At 44.4% G+C, this 15,329-nt stretch overlaps 1 protein-coding gene across 1 annotated transcript in view; it reads right to left on the bottom strand.

The window, feature by feature from the left end:
• Positions 1 to 2,050, bottom strand: part of LOC108784285 (sulfate transporter-like) — a 22,470-nt gene extending 20,420 nt beyond the window's left edge. The window contains exon 1 of the mRNA XM_018553043.1: positions 2,026 to 2,050. Within this exon, the coding sequence (XP_018408545.1) occupies positions 2,026 to 2,050 (25 nt within the window). The remainder of the gene's footprint in view (positions 1 to 2,025) is intronic.
• Between the last annotated feature and the right edge of the window lie 13,279 nt (positions 2,051 to 15,329).

Raw genomic sequence — 15,329 nt, 5'->3', positions numbered from 1 at the left:
CCCATCCTTGACGAGGCAGTGCGGCTTCCACGTATTTTGCAAAAAATGTGCAACTAAAACCTCTGTTTTTAACTTTTATAGTTAGACAGTGATTTTTTTTGCTGGTTGGCTGGTGAGTGTGCTGGGAAACTTTTGCTTTAGAACGTTAGGAGACATACTATCTGCACGAATTTCAGATTTGCAGTAAGTCGCAGGGACATTGGCCTTGTAAGCCTAGCCAAGCTTTTTTGTTCTATTGAACATTTCTTTAAAAAAGGGTCTGTGAGCTTCTTTTCTTTGAACTGTTTGTTGCTTGTTCCCAGCTGGGAAACATGGCCTGGTCCATTCTTTTCTTTTTCCACTTCAAGGCTCAAAAGGTTAAATTCTAATTTATTGATTGTGTTTTATTAATGTATACTTGGCATACAATATTAAGAGCAATTACTAATAGATGTTGCATATTGGTCTTTGACTTAGTTGTTTGGGAGTTCTTTCTTTCATTTGTTTTGTTTTTTTAAGGGGGGATCTCCATTTGTCCTCATCTTTAATTTCATTGGTACGTTTCATATCAGGTAAATATTAAAGCAGATCTCAATCCAAAAATAACAAGGGAAAAATTTATAGCCCACTAGACATGTGCACTGCCAAAAAATTTGTTTAGTTTCGTTTCGTTTTAAATTCGGATTTGTGTTATTTTGTTTTTCGGGTGTGAAAGTCAATTCGGATTCGGAATTCGGATTCGGACGAAATTCGGTAGCGGTTCTTATTCGTTTCTTATTCGTTTCGTTCGTTCATTTGCAGCAAAGTGACATTTGAGTGGAAAAAATGTTTATCTCCTTCTCTAATGTCACTTTGCTCCAACGAACGAAACGAATAAGAAACGAATAAGAACCGAAAACGAAACGAACGTTCGAACTACCGCTACCGAATTTCGGAAACGGAAATTCGGATTCGTTTGCATTCGTTATGTCTGTAATTCGGAATTCGGATACATCCGAATGTCCGAATTTCCGAAAATTCGTCCGAATTTCGATTCGCACATGTCTATAGCCCACTAAACAATAAAATAAAAGAAGAAGCAGTACAGTGATACGTTCATCTCCTTATCACTCAGCATGCTTCTTGTCAGCACATGAACTCATTGGCTACTTGTGTTCTTGACAGTCCAGCCCCGCTGTACAGAGACTTTAAGAGGCTGATACTAGGTCAAATTCAGATACTTTGGCTTCTTGCATTAAAACAAATGCATTTAATAATGTATTGTCTAGAGTTTCACTTTAAGTGTAGTTAGTTTAATGTCTAATTAGTGTAATGGTTAATCTCTGTAGTTGATGTGTAAATAAATGTTTCCTCTCTTTGTGAAGCGATCTAGTAATTTGTTAAAATACCATAAAATCAATTCTTTTGATTTTGCCACACAGTATACCGGATAGTAGTATCTGAACCAGGGTACTGTTAAAAATGGCCAGCTATTATTGGCCTACTAAGGTCTACACAGGCTAAGCCCCCTTTGGTCTATCATGAATGCTGCTGCTGGACTCATCCACCTCACCAACCTCTCAGTGTCTACAACCCCCCTCTAGCAATCCCTTCACTGGCTTCCAATCGCCCAAAGAATACAATTCTAAATGTTAACAAGCACTTACAAAACCATCCACAACTCTGCTCCCAGCTACTGTATATCTCCAACCTCGTCTTAATGTATCACCCTAACCACCCTCTCCGTTCCTCCCAAGACCTCCTGCTCTCTAGCTCCCTTGTCAACTCCATCCATCCTCACCTCCAGGACTTCTCTCGAGTCTCTCCCATTTTCTGGAACTCCCTAACCCAACCTGTCCAGCAATTTCCTACTCAGTCTGCCTTTAGGCGAACCCTGTGAACTTATCTCTTCAAAGAAGCCTATCCTGCCTCAACCTAACCGCTGAACTATTACTCTTTTCACTGGAGGAACTACCAGGGTCGCAGCAGTCGCAATTGCGACCGGGCCCTGGCGTTCCGCCACTTGGGGGGGCCCAGCGAGGAAGAAGGGGGCCCCCGAGATCGTACCACTCCTATCCTGCAAGGCCTCCATCAGGGTGGTACAGCCACTGAAGTTGTAAGGGGCCCAGGCGGCCGGGCTCCAAGCTATAACTTTTTATTATGAAATGATAAGACCTATACATTTTGGCATGTCGCGGGCCCCCCCTGCCGGCTATTGGAACCTTCCTCAGACGTGCGTGCAGGGGGCGGAGCTTGCTTTCCCCGGGCAGAAGCTATCGGAGAATATGGCTGAAGAGGAGCTGCAGGTCGGCTGCCTGGAGGAAATGTAAGTGTTTACCTGCAGACAGAGGCCTCGGGGATGTGCTAGAGACTGGGGGGGAGAGAAAGTGAGGGAGAAAGATCGACCGATGCTGAGAGCTTCTCTGTATTGGTCGGTCGGACATGCAGTTCCAGGCGCCAGGCAGGGTGTACGTAAGCGCGGATACTGGGTCAGCGTTCTCGACAGAACACTGTACTAACATTTTAAACAAGCAGCTGCCCGAGGTCCCGCGCCTGCTGGGGACCTCGGCAGCCTTCCTGTGCCGGTGGGGGCCTTCATGGTTTCTTGCACCGGGGCCCTAAAGGTTCTAGTTACGCCTCTGACTCTTTTATTTCCACACAGCTGCCACTTTTTGTATCACTTGCCTCTCCCATTTAAATTGTAAGCTTTCATGGGCAGGGCCCTCCTAACCATCTTGTCTTCAAATTAGGAATGTTCAGATACCAGTTCCCATACCAGTGCCGATACTTGGCATTTTCACAAGAACTACCAGATTTACTGCGATTTAGTTGCTGCTGGGACCTAGCTCTGGCGCTCCACCACTATCCTGAAATCATTAGCCTGTATTGTTTTAGAAAAACTGTCACATGACAATACACAAAAATGTACCAGTACTTGTACTCGCAAAACTGGTATCGGTGCAGCCCTTTATATATATTTATAAAAACAAAATCATACATTAAAACAGAGATGTACAAATCCCAGGAGCTCTGTGGGCTCCTTACAAATGTTGGCCGTCCCATCATATCCAGCATCGACAGCCTTACCAGTGGCCTCTCCAGATACATAGACCAATTCTTGCAACCCATCATTACCACCTTACCCTCTTATCTAAGAGACTCTGGACACCTGATCGACATACATAGCAAATACACCTGGGAACCCACCTACCACTGGGTCTCTTTAGACGTTTGCTCCCTCTACACATCCATACCGCATGAGGTAGGCCTAGAAGCCCTACAACATCACCTGGCACAGCAGCCAGCACTCCATTATAAACAAGCCTTCATTGTAAACTCCACCAAGTTCACACTTGAACATAGTACTCTCCCACGCCCATCAGTCCCGTCACACCACTGGACACACCCCCCACTTGAAGGCGTCATAACCACGCCCGTTCGTTTTTAAAACGGCCGCCAGAATTCTTTTCTCCTCACCCTAGCTTGACAAGGAAGACTACGTCTTCGAAACGCGTTGCCACGTAGCCATAACAACGGGAACATCCGTCCCACGTCTGGGACGCCCTGCACACCTCCTTCCGGCCAGACCGGAACTTGCGACAACTGCGCCCGTCTCAGCAACAGCGCGCTCAAACCGGCCGACATCACCACCTCACAGAGAAGGACACCAACCAGCGCCCCCCTTCCATCCTCGGACCTGACGGGACCTCTCCGGCACCAACGGACACCATCACCACCTCATCAGCGGCCCACCAGCAAACCGACGGAGCCAGCACACACTTCGATCAAACCCAGAGGAATCCACAGGATCAAGCCCCCACCACAGAGACCCAGACGTCGATGACGGCACACCCATGTGTACCTCATGGTGAGTTACTACACTCTCTTTTTCTTGGCACCATCACTTATGCCTCATGTGTTACCTCTGTCTCCCTCTTGTCATTTACATCGAACGGAGCATCTGACGTGACAGAAAACCTCCATCAACTACCTCCCCCCCGCCTCCCCGTTCTCAAAGGGTAGTAGCGCTTTAGACTCCGCCATTTGTTTTGTCCTTACAAATGACAGCTGCCTCCTAACTTTTGAATTTTTCTCTAGTCTAGTCTTGGAGCTGGAAAAGTATCTCTACTTGTACTTGTACAGAGTACGGTAATTGGTATCTGAACATCCCTACTTCAAATGTATTGTTACTATAATGTCTTCCTTATATTGTAAAACGCTGTGCAAACTGATGGTGCTATATAAATCCTTAAAGTGACATTAAAGGATACATTTTTTTTCCCTCCCCCAATGTTAATGTCAGCACTTACCTTCACTGATGTCTCTTAATCCGATCTTCTTTCCTGATGTTTTCATCTGTCCCTCCAGCGGTGCGGCGGCTCTCCGATCCAGCGCTGACTCCTCTCTGCTTGCTGGCACTTCTGATCCCACGGTGTCTGCATGCGGGTGCACGCGTTCATAGACTTACCTTGCGTCTCTGCTCATCTCCCGGCTGAGAATCCAAACTGCGCATGCGCCCGCCCCAAGATGCTTTGCGGCCGCTCGAACAGTTTCGTTTTCTCGGGCGGGAGCGTGCAGCGAAAACAAGGTAAGTTTAAACCGCTGTTTTTTTAAACTGTTTGCCTATATCTACTGCTTGATAGCAGTAGATATAGGCTTGATAGCAGTAGATATAGGCAAAAAAATAGGAGGGTATATAACCCCATTAACTATAATAATAATAATAAATACTTCAGGAGAGGTAACAATTAATTACTCAGGGCACAGAGATTTTTCCACTTTAAGGATAATCAGATGAGGTGACTTGCAGGTTTTAGTTGAAGCGATTCATTTCAAAACATTTCTCAGGGAACAATTCACGAAAGGAATGCGGTATAAAGTGATTTTAATATTTTCAAATATGACTTAAAAACACCTTGGACAAACTCAATGGACTTCTAAACTGCTCGTAAACTTAAAGACAGTTCTAAAAACATCTTCATGTTTTCTAACAACAGAATTATCTTCATCTCATCTTCATTATCAACATCTTTACATATTTATGTAGAAAAGAACCTAGAAAAAAAAAGTAATTCGGCAAGACACATGCAGGGGTCACTTGGTTCATCTTAGTTATACTGTATAACCTCCTTCATAATAATTTAAGACAATATAAAACACATGGGACCTGGCTCTTTAAAAATTGAACTGTTGCCCATTATGGCTAATCAGAATTCTGATTCTGTCTGATGTTTCTATAAAATAAATAGTTAAAATAGTTCAAATCTAGGGGGCCATTCACACTTATGCGTTGTGGTAATGCACCGTAAAATGTGCATTTCGCCATTGTTAAAGTCTCTAATTTTGGAGTTCCCTGGGATTCGATCATGCTGCCAGCTTCAAGCAAGTACTTGGGAATAAAGAGTCACACCAAATTGTGTATTTACTTTATATTCAAAGGTTTATTGTAAAACAAGGAATATATATACAAAACTAAGAGATGGATGGTGGAGCATAAACCAATAAAAATCATCCATGTGTATATAAATTAATAAATGCTACTATGGGGTCCATTCACTAAGCTGGATCCATAGCTTCGGCTGATCCTTCGGCCCCAGGACCCCTTCGGTTCAGTAGAACCGAAGGGCTGCTGTACGGGCTATAGTGAATCGCACTTCAATCGCTTATAGCTGGGCTTAAGACGCCCAGCACTAACAGCTATGGGACCGGAAGTGATGCAATCTGCATTGCTCCCGATCCCATAGAACAGGGAGGGGATCGGCGGATGGAGGTTCGCCCATCTCCTACCCAGCATCCCGCCGACACCAAAGAAGCCTGTTCTGGGCCCGTAGTGTCTGGTATGACTTTTGGGGGGAACCCAACGCTTTAAAAAAAAAAAAAAATGTGTCCCTCCTAACATATTGTTTGGGAAGGGGAACTGCACGCTTTAAGAATGAAAAAAAAAGTCATTTTTTTTCCTTTAGAAATTTCAGTTTTGCTGCAGCAGGTTCTATACATCGTACAGATGCACCACTTTATAGCAGGTTAAGGAGACCCCCCCAGGCACGATATTTAAAGGAGTTTTTCATTGTTATTGTTACCCTTTAAGTGATGTTAAAACCACTGCTCCTTTAAAAAGGGTATTTTTTCATTGATTCATGTCCCCCAGGGCAGTCCCCGGATCCCAATACACCTTTTATGGCCAATAACTTGCATATAAGCCTTCTTAAAGGGCACAATTGTTGTCGAAAGTTCTACCCCCAGTGACTTGCATTGCGTTCGAATTCGAACATTTTGGATGTTCTAAAGTTAATATTCTAACTGAACTCGGGCCTGTTCAGCCTATCACTACTCTCTAACTCCCTTGTCAACTACTTCCATGCTTGCCTGTAGGACTTCTCTAGAGTCTCCCATCTTCTGGAACTCCCTACCTCAACCTGTCTGGCTATCTCCTACTCTAAAAGACAATACTGGCGCCCCCGGTTTGCAGAACGGTCCGGCTGTAAAGTTCGTTAATACACCACAGAGGCAGCTCCCACCGGTCAAAAAAGACCATCGATCTGTTTCGCTTTTATCTCCTACTCTGTCTGCCTTTAGGCAATCCCTGAAAATCTCTTCAGAGAAGCCTATCCTGTCTCAGCCTAAGCACTGGACTATTACTCTCTCATTCCCACACAGTTGCCACCTTTTATATCACTTGCCTTTCCCTTTTAGATTGTAAGCTCTCATAGGCAGGGCCCTCCTAACCATCTTGTCTTCAATTGCATTGCAACTGTATTGTCTTCCTTATATTGTAAAGTGCTGTCCAAACTGTTGGTGCTTTATAAATCCTGTATAATAATAATCACTGCAGGTGAGGTAACCCAGGGCACAAATATTTTCCTAAATCTTGCAGTTCCACTTTAAAGATAATCAGATGAGATGACAGGTTTTAGTTGAAGCGATTAATCTCAAAACATTTCTCAGTATGGAAACAATTTACAAAAGGAATGCGGTATGAAGTGATTTGAATATTTTCAAATATGACTTAAAAACATCTTGGACAAACTCAATGAACTTCTAAACTGCTTGTAAACTTAAAGACAGCTATAAAAAAAAATTCTTCATGTTTTCTAAGAACAGATTTATCTTCATGCATCTTTACATAGTTATCTGGAAAAGAACCTAGAAAGAAGTAATTCGTCAAGACACATGCAAGAGCCACTTGGTTTATCTTAGTTGTGTACCCTCCTTTATAATATTTCAATAGTATATTAAAACACATGGAACTGTTGCCCATCCTGAATTGAAAAAGCTAGTTGGATGACCAGTGAAACGTCTTCAAGAAAAATACAGCAAGTCTAGTTGCCTTGACTTATTTTTTACAGATATGTTGCCCATAATGGCTAATCAGAATTCTGATTCTGTTAGATTTTTCTATAAAATAAAAAGTTGAAACCTAAAGGGCCATTCATACTTATGCGTTGTGGTAACTACCGTAAAATGTGCATTTCCCCACACATTTTAACACATTTTAAATAGCACCCCAACACACTAATACAATAACAGATAACGCATCTTCATTGCAGCACACCACAATGCATATACCATGCGTAGTGATGTACTGCATCAGAAAATATGGTGCATGTCCATTGTGGTACATTGGCAATCTACAGTATTTATTCTGATACAATAAATGTCAACGCACAACATAACACACTTAAATGTGTTTGTTAATACATCCCTAAAGTCAGCAAGGGCCCTATTGATTTCTACTGGTTAGTGAAGTACCCATTTACTCACCATGCTCAGATGCAGACAAACAGAGGCGGCTCTAGACTTGGTGAGGCCTTAGGCGAAACTCAAATGTGAGGCCCCACTTACACCCATCATGAAAAAATTCAAATTGAACTGTGATCATAAGTGACGATAGAGCGAGGTGGATGTCCAGTGGAGGGGCCCAGGGCCGTTGCAAAGACTGGACCCTGCACATAGCAACGCACTGGACCTTGCACATAGCAACGCACTAGAGCCTGCACGTTGCAACGCTCTAGACATAGCAACGCTCTGGAATTAGCGATGCACTGAACCCTGCACATAGCAATGCACTGGACCCTGCACATAGCAACGCTCTGGACATAGCAACACACTGGACATAGCAATGCTCTGGACACTGCACGTAGCAACGCTCTGAATCCTGCACGAAGCAACGCACTGGACTCTGCACGTAGCAACACACTGGACATAGAAACCCACTGGGCTCTGAACATAGCAACGCTCTGGACCCTGCACATAGCAACGCTCTGGAACATGCACATAGTAACGCTCTGGACATATCAAAGCTCTGGACTCTGCACATAGCAACGCACTGGACTCTGCACATAGCAATGCACTGGACATAACAACCCACTGGACTCTGCACATAGCAACATTCTGGACATAGCAATGCACTGGACATAGCAACCCACAGAACTCTGCACATAGCAATGCACTGGACCCTGCATGTAGCAACGCAGTGGACTCTGCACATAGCAACACACTGGACTCTGCACATAGCAACGCACTGGACATAGCAACCCACTGGACATAGCAACCCACTGGACTCTGCACATAGCAACGCTCTGCACATAGCAATGCTCTGGACTCTGCACATAGCAATGGACTGGACTCTGCACATAGCAACGCACTGGTCATAGCAACGCACAGGACTCTACACATAGCAACACACAGGACTCCACACATAGCACCCACCCAAGGCCCTGCAGAGATCCTGCACAGCCCGCCCCACAGAGAATCACTATGGTGGGCTGATCGGGGGGCCCTTTCCCTGCAGCTCCTTACCTGCCAGAGGGGACTTCTTCCATCACTGGGCCATCAACGACCTCCTCCTCGCCAGACTGGCAGTGCTGGGCCCCAGCCCTGACTTCCTGAACTGTCAGAGTGCCCCCCCCCCAGCCACCTGTAGTGTAGTGAATCTCTGTAGTGAATATGTCACTGCTGCCGTTTCTCCTGGTCTCTCTCCTCCTGCTGCTGGGGCTGTACTGCTACATTAGTAAGTAAGCTGGGCTGGGGGTTCAGTGAGTCCCAGCAGGGCAATGTGGGAGTGCAGTCTCGGCGGGGGAGGGGAAGCGCGGGACGCAAACGAGAATGTTTTGTTTTTTCTTCTCTTCCCCCCACAGTGCCAGCCCTTCCGTCTATTGCTATAGACTAGGCGAGTTAGGCGGCTGCAAGGCCTTAGGCGACCGCCTAACTCGCCTAATTAAAGAGCCGCCTCTGCAGACAAAGACCCCTCCATTGCTCATAACTCTCTTGGTTCCTGAACACCCCCAGAGTACATATGTTTCTCCGAATTCGTCCCGAAGCAAAAGTAGCTGAGCAAGTGATTTGCAGCCAGGTGAGAGGCTCTCCACTCTCAGAACCAGCAAGCGGGCAACCAGGCACAATCCTAAAAGCACTTAACTTCTCCAATAGACTCAGCTACTGTGGGGAGCCCATCCCCAATTGCTACCAAAATACTCCAGTACTAGTGTGTTGGCCCTTAGGCCTTGGATACCTCCTGCTGTTCTTTACTGTGAGGGATGCTGTTCATGAGAATAATCCCAAGTACAGTGATACCTCGGTTCACGAACGGTTCCAGGAAGTTCGGCAAAATTTTGCTTCCGTTCGCGAACTCCGCATCGGGTGACGAACACAACCGCAGCCATCTTCCCTGCTCTGGCACATGGCCGTGGCTTCCTCTAGTCGAGATTGTGGTCTGATCACAGAATCGTGGAACGAATTAAGTTCGTGAACCAAGGTACCACTATAGCTGTGTTCTGAACTGTTCACTGAAATAGTGATTCTCAGCTTGACTCGCTGTTATCATAGAGTCTTATAGAGACTATGTTATGCAGCTGCATGTTACACCTGGTTAGCCACAGATACATTGGTGTGAAGAGTCCATATTTGTACACAGCGTCCATCAGATTCTGTAGTGTATGCATGTTTTTGACATATTGAACCTGTTTTGCATTAGTGCTTCTAACTTTGCACCTGTTTAGTAACCTGCAAGACTGAGGCAGATGAGAGCTGGGCGCTATGTGGCACTGGCAGGCTAGGCAGTAATAATTAAATCATTACCCTGCATGGGCAAGGGCAATCATTTATAAGTTGAATATTTTTTTTTTAATTATATAATATGACTGTGGAAGATATGCTTGCATTTTCTGATGTCTGGGCTACCCATTACACCACCAGAGCCAAGGAAGAGCAAATAATTATAAATCAATTAATTAATTAATGTAAATAAATATTTAAATGCATTCACTACTGGGCTAATCATTTAAAAAAATAAATAAAATAAATACATTGGTTTAGTAGTATTAATATAGATTTTATTTTTCTGTTTATTGTGGGTGTGTATTAAGAATAATAAATATAAATAAATAAATAAATACTGTGGAAGGAAATAAAATAAATTGGTTTAGCAATACTAATTAATATAATATACTTTCCTGGCCATATCCATGGCAGCGCTGACAATTGGCTTATAATCCTTCTACCCCTAGTTGACAGGAACAAAAAGGTTAACATATCCTACCCTCAGCCCATATAAGCCCCTCCTATTCCATAGTACTCCAGTCTTTCGGTCTTAAACACCTTTTAAAATGCATTGTATTGCTGTGAAGCTCTTGGTTTTATGGGGGATATTGAGGAGGTGAGAGAAATTTCACCTGGGGGGGGGGATGGGGAAATGTTTGCCCAGGGTCCAATCAATATTAAAGACAAGCCTGCTCCTATAGTAAATCAACCCAACTGAGTACTTCATTGCTGAGGATTTTAGCAAAGGTCCTTTCAGATTCCTATCGGTTCCAACCTGCAAACACCCTTTTTCATGGTCTGGTGAAATTTTTCAGAAAGAAACATGTGTTATTATTGCAGTAACCGTGCATCTGTAGATTCTTTTAATTTCTAAGTGGAGTGGACTGCTGTGATGAGTTTTGAAATAATCCAAAACCTTGCTTGCTAATCTAAATCAATTGACTGTAAACAGTCCAGAGGAACACCACAAAACCTATGGTAAATATTACATTTTCCATGCACTTGTTTATGCTGGTGATGCCATCTTTCCTTCTCTCCACTCTTCCTATACTGTACTCTACCTATACTGTATACTGTAGATACAAATTTCAGCTATAAGGACATACCACTGATCCCATGCATGCACAACTCATCAAATGTGTATGGGTTCCCAATAGCAAAAACACCTCATCACATGTCAACTGTGTCTCTTGCTGTCAAAATTCCCTTCAAACCTCCAAGGAATGCTGGGTGGCAAGTCACATGACTGGGAGCCTTTGTAAGAATTCTTATAAAGAAGACCTCGCAGTCAGTGGCGTCTGTACACTTTTTGCCACCTGAGGCAAAACATTATGGGGGTGGTGGTACCTCTGTCCAGCATCCCGCCCAGCTCGCTGACGTATCTGGTTTCCAGGAGATGGGTGGGACACCTACCAGAGAGTCCTGCTAAGCTCCTGACAACCAGTGAGGTCAGTGAGCTGGGAAGGATGGTGGCCAGAGCGTCCCAGTTTGCCAAGAGCTCTAGCGACCTGGGAAGCTTCGGCTGGAAAAGGGTGCAGCAGGCACACTGGCTGCCCCCCCACATGACCCAATGAGATACTCCCTGAGGCAACCACCTCAGGCCGCATCATTATAGAGATATCCCTGCTCACAGGAATCTTCACTAGGTGCTGCTGAGGAAACTTGCTATGTCTTAACATAAATCTCAGTCTTGAAGGCGGTATCAGACAGACAGTGGCACTATAGCACTAGGGGCGTGTCTGCCGCGAGGCAAACAAGTGGGGTTGTTTATATATATTACAACCCCAGTCAGTGTCCCCCACACACACACACTTTAAATATGTAATATATATACTGTATATCTCTATATATCTCTATATAAAGAGATATATAGAGAGATATATAGAGATATATAGAGATATATATAATGTGTGGGGGGTATTTTCTCATGTGTATGGGGGGAGGGGGTATTATTATATATGTACAGGGGTTGTATTTTTTTTACCTGTAGGGGGGGGTAGTTGGTAGTAGAAGTCTATTAGGCTGCATTCACACCTCTATTTTTGGTGCTATTAGGTATTAGGGATTTCTGCGTCAGGAACTTGCGTTTTCCTGCAGCAGAAATCCCTAAATTGGCGTTTACAAATGGCAGCTGTCACCTAAGTTAATGGGCAGTTGCATGTAAACGCCTGCACACCGCATGTAAAGATACGTGATATGTTTACATTCAGTTAAGAATCAATCACTCTCCCTGGACGCATCGATTGTGCATCCAGGGAGAGTGTTTTCTAACCGCATGTAATCATATCACGTTTCATTACATGCGGTGTGCAGGCGTTTACATGGAGCTGCTGTCACCTGATCCTTAACTTGAATAGGTGATAGCTGCCACTTGTAAATGCCAGATTAGGGATTTCTGGTGCAGTAAAACGCAAGTTTCTGACGCAGGAATCCCTAATCACACCTAAACCTACAGATATGAATAGGGCCTTATTGTGTGTATATTGGTGTCTGTAGTGCCATACCGGATACAGTTACATTTTATTTTAAAGTATGAAATTTGGCAAGCGGCCCCCATGAGAGAAGAAATTTGTCGAGTGGCACCAGAGACGAAAGAGGCGGGGGGTGAAGATGGCAGAGACACAGACGGTGTAGGTGGGAGGCGTCGCCGGAGCGCCAGTCGGGAGGCGAAGATGACAAGGAGGCCGTGTCGTGCGCCGAGGATGAGGAGGCCGTGTTCCACAGAGGTCAGGCCGTGCAAGGTAAGAGGACTGTGCTGGCAGAGCCCAGCATAGATTCTGCACAGCCCACCAAAGAGTCTCAGGTGTGCTGTGCAATACCTTTTGGTTGGCTCTGCAGGATCCGTAGGGGGCTTTGCAGGATCTGTGGTGGGCTTTGCAGAATCCATAGGGGGCTCAGTTGCCTGCAAAGCCCACCACAAACTCTGCAGAGCCTTCCTGAGATCCTGCAGGATCTGTGGGGGGCTTTGCCGGGGCTCAGGGGGCTTTGCAGGATCTGTGGTGGGCTCTGCAGAATCCATAGGGGGCTCAGTTGCCTGCAAAGCCCACCACAAACGCTGCAGAGCCCACCTGAGACCACAGCCGGGTGGGGTACATTTAGTGTGGGGGGGCGGGGCGCTGAGTTTTGTCTTGCCTAGGGCAGCCCCAAACCAGAATACACCACTGTATAGCACAACAGCACATTGCAGCACAGAGAGCCAGCAAAATAATTATCAGTTTCTGCGCTGAAAAAAGATATCCTATGTTCAAATTGAAAAATGTCTACAGAAAGGACAATTTACGTGATCACCATATACTATATGTATAAAACCATAAGAAAGCTATAGAAACTATTGGTTAAAATGTTTATTGAAATAAAAAACATATAGTCGCATTTGTTGTGCTGGTGATACTTGCTGTACAGAAGGTGTTTACTATCCTGTATAAGATGAGGGTCAGAACTAATGGTCATGGAATCGATGTTCCTCAAAGCTGTGGAAGGCAGCCGAGTGAATAACACAGCCAAACTGAAGTGAGCCGAACGCTGTTCGGCTATTCACTTCTGGCTTGTACGGCTGATTTCAGCCGTACATCGGTTAAAATCAGCCGTGCAACGGCTGCCTTTGGTCAGCCGAACATGCTCTCTATGAGGTACCGAGCAGAATGGAAAAGAAGTGTAAAGAATGTGAAAAAAAAGCAAATGCAAAATGATAAAAAATAGGAAACTTAAAAAACAATTGGGTGGAGCTAGCAGTGACAGCTAGCTCCGCCCAACTGTTTCCTATTGTTCGGCACCTGCCAGAGTCTTCTAGCAGGTCCTGGCCAATGAATAATAACTGGGCGGAGCCGGACGTGATGTCACACGTGTAATGATGCCATTACAGTGTGATTTGCTGTGAAGGCAGGATACAGTATATCAGTTTGTGCTGTTGCAGTGCAATGACAGTTATGAGAATTATTTTAACTCCATTTGCTGTTTTATTTTTTATAAAAAATGTTAATGTTCACAAGCATAAATATAAATATATATTTGATTTGAGATTTTCACATAAAATGAGCACTTTCTCAAAGATCAATATTCACAGTTCAGTGAGGTACAATGCATATGTTACTTGCCAGTAGAATAGTCATCGTTGGGGCCCACATATCATTCATATACAGGATGCACCGCCATGCCCCCTCCCGCTGCAGAACTAAGGGGGGGGGAGCGTTTTGTGAGCAATTGCTGTGCGTTCCAGCAGCTGCAACTCTGGAACGCACCACAATTGTTGTGAATGGGTCCTTGCTGTTTGCTATCCCATCCACCTATCCGGTATCCCATCCACCTATGTAACTCTACAGCATAATGTCCTCACTCCTCTGCAGCCCACAGTGACTTAATAAAAAAAACTAGTGTTCCCCCAGTTGTTCTCTAGTTGATAAGTAACACTTACATCATTTTGCAGCTAAATTCTTCAGGAAATGTTTCATGGCTGTTTTCTCTTTTACTAAAAATGCAAGGCTAGACATACCCTCTAAGTTTTCCCTATGATGAGTAATCTTCCTTGATGGCAATTGTATTCAGACAGCCAGTACCTAAAGCTGTCTGAATACCCTAACAGTGACTTCATCTGATTGGATGCAGTCACTTTTCAGCTGCCAATTTTCTGTCCAGCTCCTTCGATTTTGTAATATTATTTATTGCAGGTATTTATATAACGCTGACACTTTATGCAGCATTTTACATCAGTCCCTGTCCTCAAGGAGCTTACAATCTAAGATTCCTATCTTACATGCATACATACAGGGACAAATTAGACAGGAGCCAATTAATCTACCAGCAGATCCTCAGAGTTTGGGAGATAACAGGAATAAACCCACATAAGCACAGGAAGAACATGCAAACTCCTTGCAGATAGTGATCTGGCCAGGATTCAAACCAGGAACCCCTAATGATAGAAAGTAGAAGCGCTAACCACTACACCACTGTGCTGCTTGGGTAATAGAACTGTGTTGACCCAGGCTGTGCCAACAGTGCCACCTATGGCTTGAATGTTAGAGGATTTAGCAGGAAGTGCCACAATCCTTTTTTAGAATAGGTAGGAAGTAGGTGCAGCCCACATTAGACAATGTGTCCCCTTGAAGATTTTGTCCTTTTATTACAGCCTACTGTTTCATCTGGGTTTGGCATGCCTGCTTTACAACAGCTACTAAAAACTAAAATATCAGCTTAAGGCCCCTTTCTCATGGGCTGTCAGATCACGCTGTCAATTTTTAAGGCAAATCTGATTGGAAACCCAATGTAACTCTATAGGCCACTGCATGTAAAAGGACTTCCCTTTTACATGCAGTGGTCACATATGATCACCCCTGAGT

This window comes from Nanorana parkeri, unplaced genomic scaffold (assembly GCF_000935625.1).
Source record: "Nanorana parkeri isolate BGI_ZX_2015 unplaced genomic scaffold, ASM93562v1 scaffold107, whole genome shotgun sequence".
In the NCBI taxonomy this organism is placed as follows: domain Eukaryota; kingdom Metazoa; phylum Chordata; class Amphibia; order Anura; family Dicroglossidae; genus Nanorana; species Nanorana parkeri.
This window is presented reverse-complemented; position numbering and strand designations above follow the sequence as displayed.